Source organism: Henckelia pumila, chromosome 2 (genome assembly GCF_033568475.1).
Source record: "Henckelia pumila isolate YLH828 chromosome 2, ASM3356847v2, whole genome shotgun sequence".
NCBI classification, from domain to species: Eukaryota; Viridiplantae; Streptophyta; class Magnoliopsida; order Lamiales; family Gesneriaceae; genus Henckelia; species Henckelia pumila.
Genome location: NC_133121.1, coordinates 130,138,389 through 130,153,325, shown reverse-complemented (window position 1 = coordinate 130,153,325; position 14,937 = coordinate 130,138,389). Strand labels below are relative to the sequence as shown.

The following is a 14,937-nucleotide window of genomic DNA, read 5'->3' as shown; positions in this document are numbered from 1 at the left end:
AGCACCGATGTGCACCCTGTAAGCTCAAGGCACACGCCTTATTCAAGATATGTGTGTCGGTGTAGACCAGGATATGCTTAAGTTCAAGCTAACCATATATTCAAACTTCATAAACGTTGAAACTTTGAAATCGATTTTGTTAGTTACCACCCTGTACTCTTTATCATTTCCATATGATCGATTATACAGACCAATACAGAGAGTGAATGTTAAAACCCAGAAAATATGAAGAACAGAATACATAGACCCAACTCAATCTATGTGCGTAAGAGAAACAAGGATAAAAGGAGAACCTTCTCAAAAAAGTTAACAAAGTGGACGAAATCTCGAGGAAGAATATGCGCAGCTTCAGTCGCGAAACAGGGTCTAAATTCGAGCATCTTTCTTGCGATCTAGGACATAATCGAAAGCTTTAAGGCTTGGGTTTCTGTAACAGATATCGTCAAATCCTCTTAGATGGCATCTCCGCCGCCGTGAAAACCAAAGATAGGAGATGGCTGGGATTGAGAGGCGACGAAAAAGGGGCTTAGGGTTGGGTTTTATCTCTTTTTTTTTTCATCTGTTAAGACTTAAGTTTGTATAATTAATAATGATTGATATATATTGATATTGTGTAATATGTAAAAATAAAAATATGGAGGGAATTGAAAAGATGGTGGGAAATGTGAAAAAAATGGAGGGATTGAGATTATAAAAAGTTAATATTTAATGACATTATGATAAAAATGTCACTATAGATGGTTTATTATGATTTATATTTTATCAAATTAATATTTTTTCTCAATTGTCATTAAAAGTTAGTTTTGACAACACTTTATAAAAAATGTCATCACATAAGTGTCACCATATCCAATTTTTCTAGTAGTGATATAAGTTGGTTGAGAACAGTACAAAATACAAAAGTACGCAGAATACATTTTCCATCAAATTGTTGTTAATTATGTTTTTCATTTGCAAATTGATTATTCGATATAAGGTGTTAACATAAGAATCATATTTTTATTTATGTGTTTTCAAGAATAAATTGTCTTTTACGTTCAAAAAATTATCATTCATATCTCATTAATTCATTTTATAGATAATCGTAAATAAATAAAGTAATTTACTAAAAAAAATCATATATACACGACAACGCATATAAATCTATATTAAAATTTACACACAACACGTTTGTGATTTTTCTAGATATATCCAAACTTCTTCCTTTAATGTAAGTGATTTTATTTGTTGGAAATGGATGTATCCAAACTTATTCTTTTCATGTAAGTGATTTTATTTTTTTTATTTAGTTTTGTGTTCTTTAAATTTAAATTGCTTATTTCATGATACATGCGTAGAACATGCATATATTGTGATTGTATTTTCAAGTTTTTTGGTTCAACGCAATTTTTTAAAGGTACATGATACGCTAAAAAAAATTACATTACACATACATATATGTGTTTTAAATATATTAGTTATCTTATTTGATTACATTAAATTTAATTTGAGAACATGTATTAAGTTACATATAAATGTGTTTACTTTTTTTTCGTTACACACGCAACGCGTGTGCCAAGCATGCTAGTATATATAATACACATGCATACCCTCACATATATATAGACGTACATATATACTTACACATATATACATACAAAGCAGTTATAATGTATATATCCACGATCATCATTCATCATTCATCCTTCAACAATCACAGGAAACTTTAGATGAACGATTCAAGAACTTATACGAACATACGTAATCGTGGAAGAATATATATGTCAATATGCATAGGAATTTATGATCAGATTCAATATATTTCTTAGATAGCTCATTAAAATTTCACTGAAAAAAACTAGAAGCATCATCAACTGAACAATGACCATTAATCTCAAATGATTCAAAAGTATAAAATTCCAGCAAGAACTAAACACATAATAATATCATAAATACGCATTTTTGCACAGAAAAAGTTCGAAACAAATCCAAAATTTACGAGAGAGGGTGTCAAGTGCAAACTATACCCGAAAATCGATGATCAGTACTCGATCGACGTCAGGGACGGTTGTGAAACTGCAACCGCGTATCGTTTCCAAGAACTAACTACCAGCTCGTAGCAAACTTTAGATGAATGAATTTACGGGCGGCATTTATATATTCGAGATAGAGGATCAAGAGCGGAATATACCTGGAAATCGGTGATTAGTACTCGATCTACGTCAAGTGGCCTCCGTGAATCTGCAACTGGGTATCGTACAAAGCAGTTATATATTTCTTAGCTCATTCAAACTTCATTCGAAAAAAAACAAGAAGCGTCATCAACTCAACAATGACCATTAATCTCAAATGATTGAAAAGTATAAATTCCAGCAAGAACTAAACACATAATGATATCACAAATACGTATTTTTGCACAGAAAAAATTCGAAACAAATCCAAAATTTACGAGAGAGGGTGTCAAGTGCAAACTATACCCGAAAATCGATGATCAGTACTCGATCGACGTCAGGGACGGTTGTGAAACTGCAACCGCGTATCGTTTCCAAGAACTAACTACCAGCTCGTAGCAAACTTTAGATGAATGAATTTACGGGCGGCATTTATATATTCGAGAGAGAGGATCAAGAGCGGAATATACCCGGAAATCGGTGATTAGTACTCGATCTACGTCAGGTGGCCTCCGTGAATCTGCAACTGGGTATCGTACAAAGCAGTTATATATTTCTTAGCTCATTCAAATTTCATTCGAAAAAAAACAAGAAGCGTCATCAACTCAACAATGACCATTAATCTCAAATGATTGAAAAGTATAAAATTCCAGCAAGAACTAAACACATAATGATATCACAAATACGTATTTTTGCACAGAAAAAATTCGAAACAAATCCAAAATTTACGAGAGAGGGTGTCAAGTGCAAACTATACCCGAAAATCGATGATCAGTACTCGATCGACGTCAGGGACGGTTGTGAAAATGCAACCGCGTATCGTTTCCAAGAACTAACTACCAGCTCGTAGCAAACTTTAGATGAATGAATTTACGGGCGGCATTTATATATTCGAGAGAGAGGATCAAGAGCGGAATATACCCGGAAATCGGTGATTAGTACTCGATCTACGTCAGGTGGCCTCCGTGAATCTGCAACTGGGTATCGTACAAAGCAGTTATATATTTCTTAGCTCATTCAAATTTCATTCGAAAAAAAACAAGAAGCGTCATCAACTCAACAATGACCATTAATCTCAAATGATTGAAAAGTATAAAATTCCAGCAAGAACTAAACACATAATGATATCACAAATACGTATTTTTGCACAGAAAAAATTCGAAACAAATCCAAAATTTACGAGAGAGGGTGTCAAGTGCAAACTATACCCGAAAATCGATGATCAGTACTCGATCGACTTCAGGGACGGTTGTGAAACTGCAACCGCGTATCGTTTCCAAGAACTAACTACCAGCTCATAGCAAACTTTAGATGAATGAATTTACGGGCGGCATTTATATATTCGAGAGAGAGGATCAAGAGCGGAATATACCCGGAAATCAGTGATTAGTACTCGATCTACGTCAGGTGGCCTCCGTGAATCTGCAACTGGGTATCGTACAAAGCAGTTATATATTTCTTAGCTCATTCAAATTTCATTCGAAAAAAAACAAGAAGCGTCATCAACTCAACAATGACCATTAATCTCAAATGATTGAAAAGTATAAAATTCCAGCAAGAACTAAACGCATAATGATATCACAAATACGTATTTTTGCACAGAAAAAATTCGAAACAAATCCAAAATTTACGAGAGAGGGTGTCAAGTGCAAACTATACCCGAAAATTGATGATCGGTACTCGATCGACGTCAGGGACGGTTGTGAAACTGCAACCGCGTATCGTTTCCAAGAACTAACTACCAGCTCGTAGCGCTTTGCACTGCGGAGATTTATGGAGAGAGCTCAAAAATAAGAGGAAGGGGAAGTGTCGTATACATGGTGACTGCCGTTGTGGAATGTGTCAGTGCGTAGTGGGTTGTTAGTACTCACTTCGTTTTTACAAGGAACCAAATTTAATTAAGTGTGCAAATGCAAACTTTAGATGAATGAATTTACGGGTGGCATTTATATATTCGAGAGAGAGGATCAAGAGCGGAATATACCCGGAAATCGATGATCAGTACTCGATCTACGTTACTCACTTCGTTTTTACAAGGAACCAAATTTAATTAAGTGTGCAAATGCAAACTTTAGATGAATGAATTTACGGGTGGCATTTATATATTCGAGAGAGAGGATCAAGAGCGGAATATACCCGGAAATCGATGATCAGTACTCGATCTACGTCAGGTGGCCTCGGTGAATCTGCAACTGGGTATCGTACAAAGCAGTTATATATTTCTTAGCTCATTCAAATTTCATTCGAAAAAAAACTAGAAGCATCATCAACTGAGCAATGAACATTAATGTCAGACGTATAAAATTATAGCAAGAAATAAGCACATATTTATATCATAAATACACATTTTTTCAACGGTTATTTCTTCATCCAATGGGATTTTTGACTTTCATTGGCCAAGAACTCAGACGCTGTACCGGGTGAAGCACACCCTCTAAAGCATTGCCCGACCCCACTAGTAGAAAAAATGTCTTTAGTGACACACATAAATGTACTTATATGAAACTTTTGGTGACATTAAAATTTTGGTGACATTGCCTTTGTGACATTTTTTAATGTCAAGATAACATATTTATACCGACTTTATAGGTGTCACAAATTAAAGTTTTCAAGACAACATAAAATGTCGAGAAATATTATCTATAATGACACATATTTTTGTCTTGTATATTTATTTATAATGACAATAAAAAGTGTCACTATAAATAATTTATTATGTCAGTTTAAAATGTCATTTTAACCATACTATTGTGTCATATATAAATGTTCTTATACTAATTTTTATGAACATTTAAAATCATCACTATTTGCTTTTTTATATAAACATTTTAAAATGTCATTTATTAGCTTTAGAATCACACCACAATTCTCGTAGATAGCAAATTAACTTAACTTGACACATAAATAAAAATTTTCATAGAATCCAAAATATTGATACATGATTGTCATATCTGTCTTCTCAACTTACAACCGTTTTACATCTAAGTGACTATCCACCAAAAAAATACATCAAAAAAGATTTAGCAGTTAGACGGTTCTTGGGATCAAAAGCAAGCAACTTCTCCAAAAGTCGAACAGCCAAAGGATCAACACTTGGAAATTTTTGTCTAAAGGGAACATGTTGCTCCTTCCTCATGCTTGATGTCTCCTGGTCTTTTCATTGCAAAGCTTAACAAGGAAACAAGATTTCAAAAAAATTAAAAAGTAGGATCGAAAATACTTACACTAAACACTTGTAAATTGCAAAACTATTAATACTACTGAATAGGTTTCAAAACAAGACATGAGTAAAATATTTTCTGAAGTTCCTCATCAACCATAGCCTAGAAATAGCAGAACTTTCTACCTATTCACATAAGAAACGTACTTCTTTATAAAGACACAAGGTTCTTTCTTTCTTAACCAGGAGAATTGATTAATGGTGCTCTCATTAAGACCCTAGATGAGGCCAAGAGTGAACGAATAACCATTTATCTTCCATAATTTTTCGTTGAAACATGTATTCTTGATATAAATGAGCTAATCGAATATTGTCTGTTCGGCCTAAACACGATAAATTCAAAAAATCATACAGAGTGGGACTAATCCAAGGGCGAACTCTTAAAATTCATGAAAAGATTCAAGTTTTGCTCAACGAAGCATATTAAAACTAGAATGTAACGTCCCTCTGTTCATGAATATCACCATTCACAAGCAGGCATACATTAACATAACTAGAGCGAGGGGCAGAAAGAATTGGTGCATATTTAATAAACCTTAATAATGGAATGCTAATTAAACAAAACTTCCGAGGCACTTTATTGGCAAATGACAATCACATAGTCGATCGTACCATAGATTTTTTAGATCAATTTCTCAAATGAATCAATACCCTCACTCACAATTATATACATGCAGTCACCAAGATACACCAATATGTCAAGAGTCTAAGTAATATTATATTATCAACAAAATTCAAATTTGTGCAACTAATCTACATCTCAACCTTCAAATTTTTGCATTTCAATTTCAAAATAAAACAATATTCACGAAAAAAAATATGGCACTACATGTTTGTGTAACAATAAAAAAAAAAAACCCCAAAGCTAAAATGAATTTGATATAACGATTTTTAAAGTGTACCAACTCAAAATTTCAGAAAAGAATTTCAGAAACACAATCATGATTATGCGCTTTTAGCTATTTCAACTTGTGAATTGATCATCCTTTTTCCTTCAAAACTAGAAATAAAATATAGGCAGAAGAAGATTAATACTTAGCTTATTTAAAAAATAAACCTTCCGGCGACTCCGATAGATTTCCTATTTCTATTGAAGGGAAGTGTGATTCTTCAGTTGGTTTGGAAGAAATTTGAGTGAGAAAGTGACGACTAGAGAAAGTGAGTTTCTTTTTTTTTTAAAGCAAAGTGAGAGTTTTAGGAAAATGAAAAATAAACTTGTTTTAATTGTGTTCTAATAGGAAGCAAAAAATCTTGGTACTCAGTCTAAATACTATGCTTGAAATTCAAATCATTGCTAAATCATAGAATATCACTTATAATCAAACATTGTACAGCAGGACCAATTGCGAAAGTGAGGATCAAAATATGGAGAATTATTGTAAGTAAATGGTACAGTTTCTGCACCAAGAACTGCAATAGTTATTTTATGTTCCTCCACAAGAATATATCAGCATATATACAGATCAATGATAGTGAAAAATAATCAAATTATCTTCAATTCCATGTTGAAGTTATAGCATTATATTGCTCTCAACATCTTAAAACTAATTTAAATTTAAAAAGAGAACATAAACGCTATAAACTTTTACCTTACAAACTGATCCTTAGAACCTCTAAATTTGGTCTTATTAACTCATTATCCTATCAATAATCCCCATGTGTATATCCACTAAGAAAAATACATCGTAGTAAACATGTTATAATTTATAAAAGATTTATTGAATTACAATGATGAACTATCCACAGAAATATTGAAAGTAGCCACTTGTGATGAAAGGAATGAGTTAAATGAAATTCTAAGAAAGTTTCTACTTACATACCTTCATATTTGTTAATCGAGATAATTGCAAGACACAAATACCTTGAAATCAAGAAAACATTGAGAGAAATTGTCACATGGCTACATAACGTCATAAACCAAAAAAAATAACAATATAGAGAGTCAAATAGAAAAAATTACAACCAAAAGATTAAATAAATATATTATTGCATATTATCCAGACATCATCTATAAATATCATAAACCATATAAGATACTATAGTTAATGAGAAATCTATTATGTGTATACAAGTGAAATGAAAAAAAAAATCTTTATTCAAATAACATCTTATTATAGCTCATCAACCCTAATTAATTTTGGTAACAGGGAAACAAGATAAAAATTATTGAAACAAAATAAATATAGCACTGCTACTGAAAACCAAGAAAGGATTCCACTGCTCAAGCAATTCATTAACCGTCCATTAACATCAGGAAGAAGGTTGGATGCAAAGCCTTTGAAGTGTTGCTCTCGCGTGAGGCTATGTTGTTGTCCTTTGAGTCAATTGCATCGTACTTAATACATTTTCCCAGCGCACAAATCACCAGCTTCAAGTAATTTACAAGGAATAAAAAGGTAAAACAGAAAATGAAAAAAAATACCTAGCAGTCACTTAATGTTCTGTTGCATGGTATCGGGAACTCAAATGGATAACCTATATTATATGCGAGTTAATTCAGATCTACAATGTAATTCTGAGATTGAATCAACAAAACTCAACATAATACAATCCAGAAAGTTGATACATTTAATCTTACACACGTGCATAGATAAACAAACCAAAAATTTTTGGAAAACAAAGGCTCTAGGCTCAAAAAAATAACTTAAACCCATTGATCTTTGTTCTCCTCATCTTCATCACCTTTGTAAAGTCCAAATTAACCAAACACATAAATTAAAAAAATAAACTGTCGGTAAGAAAAATGTGAAATTGAACAGATAATCATGACCTTCCAGAGTGCCCTCGTGCCGCCACGAATTGAGAGAATTTCGAGAGAGAACGGATTTACAATGAGTAATGAAAACATTATTAAGAACGAGAGTAACAGAGTGAAGAAATTCTCGTATTACGCGTCGTACCTTGACCATAGTGTTGTCGCCGCCACTTCACCGCCATGAATAGTGAAATCAAACGCCCGAAATTTGAGTATCTAAGAATGAATTTGGATTCTGAGATATCACTGATCGACCGACGCAGAATCGAGATTCGAGAATATTAAAGAGTAAATTGGGGAGAAGAAAGGGTTTATAAGTTTAGACTAATTGGGGAAAAAGAAGAGGCCGGGAAATTATATAGGATTGGGGGAAAACTATTTAGCTTTCCCTCCAATGAAAACAAGGATGACATTTTTAAAAAATGTCCGGATAGGTAGTCTAATGTGATATTTTGTTTTATAATTTCACAATTTTTTACAAATGTCACTATTGAGTATATATAACTACATTTAATAAAAAGTGTCCACAAAAATGTGTCAGCATAAGTGTTTTTTCTAGTAGTGGACTTTGCGAACGAGATATATCAGCACAGAAAATATCTCGAATTTCAGCGAACTAAAATAATCACAACTTTCTTTGAGAGAGAGTGGAGAGAATTTTTACATAAAATCTCAAATCTGATGTATCATTTATATATGTTATCAGATGTTCAAGATGATTTCTCTGCATTATATCAATCATATATATAGCCTAAGACTCCAAATAACATGTCTTATGCCTAAGGATGCAACTCATGACAGAAAAAGCCCAAAAAAAGTCGTAACTTTTCGGAACACAGACGGCGCGCTCGAGCGGTAAGTTTTTAGCGCTCGAGCGGCAAACGTTCTGTTGCCCACTTTTAGAGGCTGCGCTTCTGTCTCGCATACGGCGTGATGCGCTCGAGCGGTAATATTTGTCAGCTCGGGCGCAATAAAATAATATTAAATATTATTTTTAACTAAATTTATCAAAAAAAAATAATCGGATCATAAGACCTCACCCCACCGCGTGTGTTTGTTGCATCGATTAACGTCTTGCCCCTTTACAAAACATCTGGTGCCCTAAGGGCCCAATCCTATAAATCAAATTTGGGTTATTTATGGAGTTAAACACATTGGAATTGTTCCAATATGAGACAAGCCAAAACAAGTTTTCACTCCAATTCATTCACTAAATTCAAATTTTCCTTACAATTTACATAAAAATCTTACATTAGCATAGACAAACTCATGAGTCATGACCCATAATTAAACCATAATATTTAAGTTTATACTTTTGACAACCAAAAAAAAAAAAAAAAAGAAGTCTAAATTTTCTTCCAACGTACATGTGTGATGCCCAATTGTAATTATATTTTTCATTAATTTTAAGACAATTTTTTTTTTAATTTTAAGTCTAAAATTATTTAATTTTAAACTTAAAATTAATGAAAAATATAATTACACTTGGGCACATGTGCAATAAGAAAATTTAGAATAATAAATCTTGAAGAACAACTGAACTACACATAAATTTTGTTTTTTTAAAAACTTAGATGGACAATTATCTTTCAACGGCATCCACTCATAATTATGCCCGGTAAGACTTTTTTAAATATGTATGTTTTTTTCATCCTACTTATTTAAACTACATTTTTTAGTCTTCTTTTGGTGAAAATATCAGTAGCTAGCATAACTTAGACCAGTCGATGATAGGTAATTGAATTCATTATAACTTTGATCGCTAGTTGAAGTTTGAAAAAAAATAATTCCTCCCTTCTAAGTATATAACCTACATTTCTTTTTTTGTTTGTGTCAAATATATAAGCATATACCATAGGTATATTTAGTAATATTTTTTACAATTTCTATACTAATATATTTCTATTAACTACATTTTAAAAATTGTGCAATTATTTTTAATAGATTAAATAGAGATAAAATAAAAATTTTGTATAAAATTTGTTTTCTCAATAATTTTTCTTAATCTATGTGAATAAAAATAGTACTATATAATAGGCAAGAAAAAAAATGTAATAGAAAAGCACATTAATGATGGTACGATTGCAGTTTAATTATTTAATAAAATTATATATATGATGGATACATGTTATTTTGTTGTCAATGGCTCAATGCTCATCCTAGGAAGAATGATCGAATCGTACAATATAAATTATATTTTTTAATTAAATGTAAAAAAGATTTTTCCTTCTCCCGCAAAAATAATCAAGCTCGCGAAATATAGTGCAATGATAATATTTAATACTATACCATTTCATGATCGAAGAAGTAACTATAAATTTTGGTTATCGATTGTTGAAAATTAATAATTTCTAGACTGCAGCTCCACAAAAGATTAATACGCACCCATATATGTGAATGAGAGCAAATTAAATGTCCCAGTCATTAATTATATATCTTACCTGTCTCTTGGGTCGTTGAAAATGCGCATATAGCATGTGTATAAAAATTTGTTTTTTCTTTTTTCAGAAGACGAGGTATATAAATTTATAATTGGGAATTTGGGAGCAAGTAGTCTCCCAGCTAACCTATGTATAATTTATAAGGAACATGCATAACTTTATTTACCCAAAAAAAAAAAAATCCAATCAATCATTCATTGGTTAATTATTTTATATCTCAAATTGTAGCATCAATTAAGTTTAATTATTTCCAACCATGCATTTAATACACATAACTAGACATTAACGCACATCTGACTTATGAGTCATGGGAAAAAAGACAGGTACTTAACGCTGACATGTCCATTAGGAATTTAGGAGCAGGTACGTACTATTATTATTCAAGTGAAATATTGCAATATTTTTGGATGAGTCGGGTTTAAAATATGTTTCACAAAATTGATATATGACAATGTGTGGTACAAGTTTGTGTGTTTTTTTTTATGGGAGCAAATTAAAATAGGGTTCTTTAATTTCTTGATTAAACTATTCAAAATAATTATATTTTCATTAATGGATGCAGCTGGGGAAGATGAAATCTAGACCCAAAATGCACGGCCCCCTACCTGCAATTTGGAGCTTATTTAAGCGCATGCATGGCTCTAGCTCTTGCTAATACAAATCATAAGTATTCAAACTCAAAGAAAATAAATAAATTAAATAAAAGGAGAAAGATCAATGGGAGAGGAAATAAAAAAGGGTAGAATATGCGTGACTGGTGCAACAGGTTTTCTTGGATCTTGGACTGTCAAAAGGCTTCTCGAAGATGGCTATTCCGTCAATGCAACTATAAGGATGGATCCAGGCCAGTCTATATATGATTCTTTTTTATTTTTTTTGCGGATCGAAGACTATCTTATGCACTTCTTGGCTTTTCCTTAAAAATTCGAGTTTACTGATTAATATACATATGTAAGTGTACGTTTGCAGATAAGAAAAGGGACATCAGCTACCTGACAACCCTCCCCGGAGCAAAGGAGAGGCTGAACATATACAACGCCGATCTCGACAACCCCGAAAGCTTCGGTGCGGCCCTGGAAGGGTGCACCGGAGTCTTCCACATGGCCCACCCGCTAGACTTCGAGGAGAAAGAACCCGAGGAAACAAAGATCAAACGGGTCGTGAACGGGGTGCGGGCCATTCTGCAGTCGTGCCTCGACTCGAAAACCGTCAAACGGGTCGTGTACACGTCGAGCATCTCGGCTGTGGCCTTCACCAAAATTAATAATGCTGCCACCGATATCATCGACGAAAGTTGCTGGACCGACGTGGAACTCGTCAGGAGCGTGAAAGCTTTCGCGGGGCCCTACATTGTGACCAAGACCTTGGCCGAGAGAGCCGCCCAAGAATTCGCCGAGGAGAAAGGGCTAGATGTCGTGATCTTGAATCCTACATGGGTTACAGGCCCTTTCATCTGTCCTAAGATCCCCGACACAGTCGACATATCCATGGCGTTGATCTTCGGTACGCATTACGTTATCCATCCATTCTTTATACTTCTATATATATATATATGCTGGGAGATTCTATGCTACAGCGGAGCGGAGAAAAAAACTACACGTTTTTTTTATGAATTGATATATCATCTCGTGCAAAAACATCGGAAGTGTTACTCCAGATGCAGCATAGAATTTCCCGTATATTGCAAGCAGTTTGTAACAGAATTAAGAAGATTTTTTTCTACTTTTTGTAGGTGACAAAAGTCATTATCCGATGCTCATGGACAGTAGTTTAGTTCATGTGGATGATGTGGCTAGAGCCCATATTTATCTTTTCGAGTACCCAAAAGCCAAGGGTAGATACATTTGCTCTGCTCTTGAATTCAAGATTCATCAATTATCTGAATTTTTATCTTCCAGATATCCCCACTTTCAAATGCCCACTCCTGAGTAAGTTTATTTAATAATTCATCTCCGTTTTATATTCATATATATGTATGTATCTATGTAAAATTGAAAGATATAATATATGCAGTTCGTGGAAAGATGTGCCAACATTTAAAGTGTCTGGACTTTCATCGAAGAAGCTATTGGAAACAGGATTCAAATATGAGAATGGGCTTGAAGAAATGTTTGATGGAGCCATTGAATCCTGCAAACAAAAGGGCCTTCTCAAGTAGTTATATCTACAATTTGAACAATAACAAGTATAAGATGATATTGTTTATTATTTGTTTATGATTGTCGTTTCTTTCATGTTATAACAAAAGTATGAATGTTATTGTTATTTTCAAATCCCACAACCCCCCTCTCCCATCTTCCAATGCTGCATTTGTTCTATGTATGGAGATTTCCTTTTATTTTGTATTTACAAATACAATATATATGTTTAAAAATCAAGTATCGTACACACCTCAGTACCTCACTAAAATTAACTATCTCAAACTCAAAAGATTAGTTTTAAATAGTGATTTTATTTTATTTTATTCGAAGAGATTTGTAAATAGTGATTTGTTATCGGAACATCACTTCCACGGCCATTAATGATGATATGAAAAACAAAATGTTAATGAGATCGATATGTAAGTGTGCAATGCCAGATCTGAGGCGAGACCACTTCCTAGGTTTATAACCAAGGGACCCAAAAATTATAATTATATATATATATATATATATATATATATATATATATATATATATATAGTGTCGCCGAATTATAGTGAACAATTTTAGAAGTGATCACCAAGATCATATAGGTCAGTATATATATATATATATATATATATATATAGTTCTTTTATGGTGCCCAACTCTATATGCCCAACTTCATGCCCACCATGTACAATATGTGATAAGTCAACTCCTAAATAATGTTGGTCAACTCACATATTGTACATGGTGGGCATGGAGTTGGGCATATGAGTTGGGCACCATAAAAGAACTCTATATATATATATATATATATATATATTGTCCCCGAATTATAATGAACAATTTTAGAAGTTAGGTTATTAGCTAGTTTTATAATATATTATTTTGATTGGAATACATTGATGATATCATTATAATGGTCAATCTTATACGAGTTTAATTATTTATCCCAACATCTATGGAAAACATTAAATTCTTTTGATGTAATGTTTATATATAGAGTAATTTAGGAAAAATTGCTTTTTGGTCCAATATATTTGTCATTTTGTGATTTCGGTTACTTATGTTTTCAGATTTCAGTTGAATTTTAGTTATTTTTTTGATGTGGCATTGATATGACACCAATACAGTGCTGATGTGGAGCTGACGTGTGCGGTGTTAATAAGCATTTTCGAAGAAAAATGACTAAAATTGTCAAAAATCAAAACATGCATGACTAAAACTGAATCTGAAAAATATATAGAAGACCGAAATCGCAAAGTGACAAACATACCGGACCAAAATTGAAATTTTTCCAATAATTTATAAATGAGATAATTTCAAATTTGGTCCCTCCTTTTAGGTCATTTTCCTGATTTGGTCCTCAGTTTTTTTATTGACCCAATTTAGTCGTACATTTTGCAGCGTCTTTCTGCAGTTGGTCCATCCGTCCAATTCAACGTTAAAATTAACGGGCTTTACCTACTTAGCCCATTCAAACTTTACTTCTCACCTCTCCAACCGCTCAACCAATCTTCATCAATTTCCCTTCAACCCAAGCTGGTTTTACAGAGTTTCCGGTCAACCCATCTTCAACTCGTGGCTTCCTTGTTTCCTAGAATCATTGCTTGCCACTTCGTAAGTATCATTTATTTTGTTTTCATTTTGTGAATTGTGCTCTTTTCGTAGTGTAGAATAACTGGTGTAACCATTTTTAATGATGGATCGTGAAACCATTTTTAATGATGGATCGACTAAAATGTGTAGCCGGGGGCTGTATATGTGAAGCAAGAACTGGATTCTATGTTAAGCTAAGATGTTTTTCTACATATTCAAAGTCTGCTTCGCATTTTGATGCCGTGGAATGATGTGGAATAATACTTTGTAGGGTGAAGTTTGAGACCACATGTTCGATTACACCTTTGTTCGAGCAGCTCCCACAGCCCATCGAAGACCAGTCACAGATCGGATAAGAATAGAGCGCAACAGCTCACATGTCCAGCCAGTCGAATTTTTCACCAAAAAAAATTGAACTCTCGATACCACTGCGCAGCAGAAATCAAGAGCCCAAAATAGGAGAAAACAAGTGTAGATTCGATCTAAAAAGAGCCTCGATCCGACGCAAAAATTGATCCAAATCACAACACCAAGTCAATCCACGAGCAGAGAGAGAATCAAATAATTTGAATCTCGAACCCTAAGCTGCCGGAATAGGGGCACCGTTGCATTTGGACGCTGATGGGCCACCACAAAACAAGAGAAA

The 14,937-nt window shown here is 33.3% G+C and overlaps 1 protein-coding gene and 1 long non-coding RNA gene across 4 annotated transcripts; one reads left to right on the top strand and one right to left on the bottom strand.

The window, feature by feature from the left end:
• Window positions 1-5,050: 5,050 nt before the first annotated feature.
• LOC140881992 (uncharacterized) lies at window positions 5,051-8,469 on the bottom strand. Of its 3 annotated transcripts, none has more exons than XR_012150108.1 (3): window positions 8,271-8,469; window positions 7,191-7,845; window positions 5,051-5,693 (listed from the first exon to the last, which is right to left on the bottom strand). It is a non-coding gene; the product is annotated as an uncharacterized lncRNA (long non-coding RNA). The 3 variants fall into 3 exon arrangements; XR_012150109.1 differs by having other exon boundaries at window positions 5,051-5,318; XR_012150107.1 differs by lacking the exon at window positions 5,051-5,693 and having other exon boundaries at window positions 5,880-7,845.
• Window positions 8,470-11,241: 2,772 nt separating this feature from the next.
• On the top strand, window positions 11,242-12,924 carry LOC140884575 (vestitone reductase-like). Its single transcript, XM_073291366.1, has 4 exons — window positions 11,242-11,410; window positions 11,536-12,069; window positions 12,299-12,494; window positions 12,580-12,924. The coding sequence occupies exons 1-4, from the start codon at window positions 11,284-11,286 to the stop codon at window positions 12,722-12,724; spliced, it is 1,002 nt and encodes a 333-aa protein (XP_073147467.1). The 5' UTR covers window positions 11,242-11,283; the 3' UTR covers window positions 12,725-12,924.
• The last annotated feature ends 2,013 nt before the right edge of the window (window positions 12,925-14,937 follow it).

Coding starts and splice junctions, on each gene's coding strand:
- LOC140884575 (XM_073291366.1), top strand. CDS start 11,284: ATGGGAGAGGAAATAAAAAAGGGTAGAATATGCGTGACTGGTGCAACA. Junction 11,411..11,535: donor AACTATAAGGATGGATCCAG/GCCAGTCTATAT, acceptor GTACGTTTGCAG/ATAAGAAAAGGGACATCAGC. Junction 12,070..12,298: donor ATCCATGGCGTTGATCTTCG/GTACGCATTACG, acceptor TACTTTTTGTAG/GTGACAAAAGTCATTATCCG.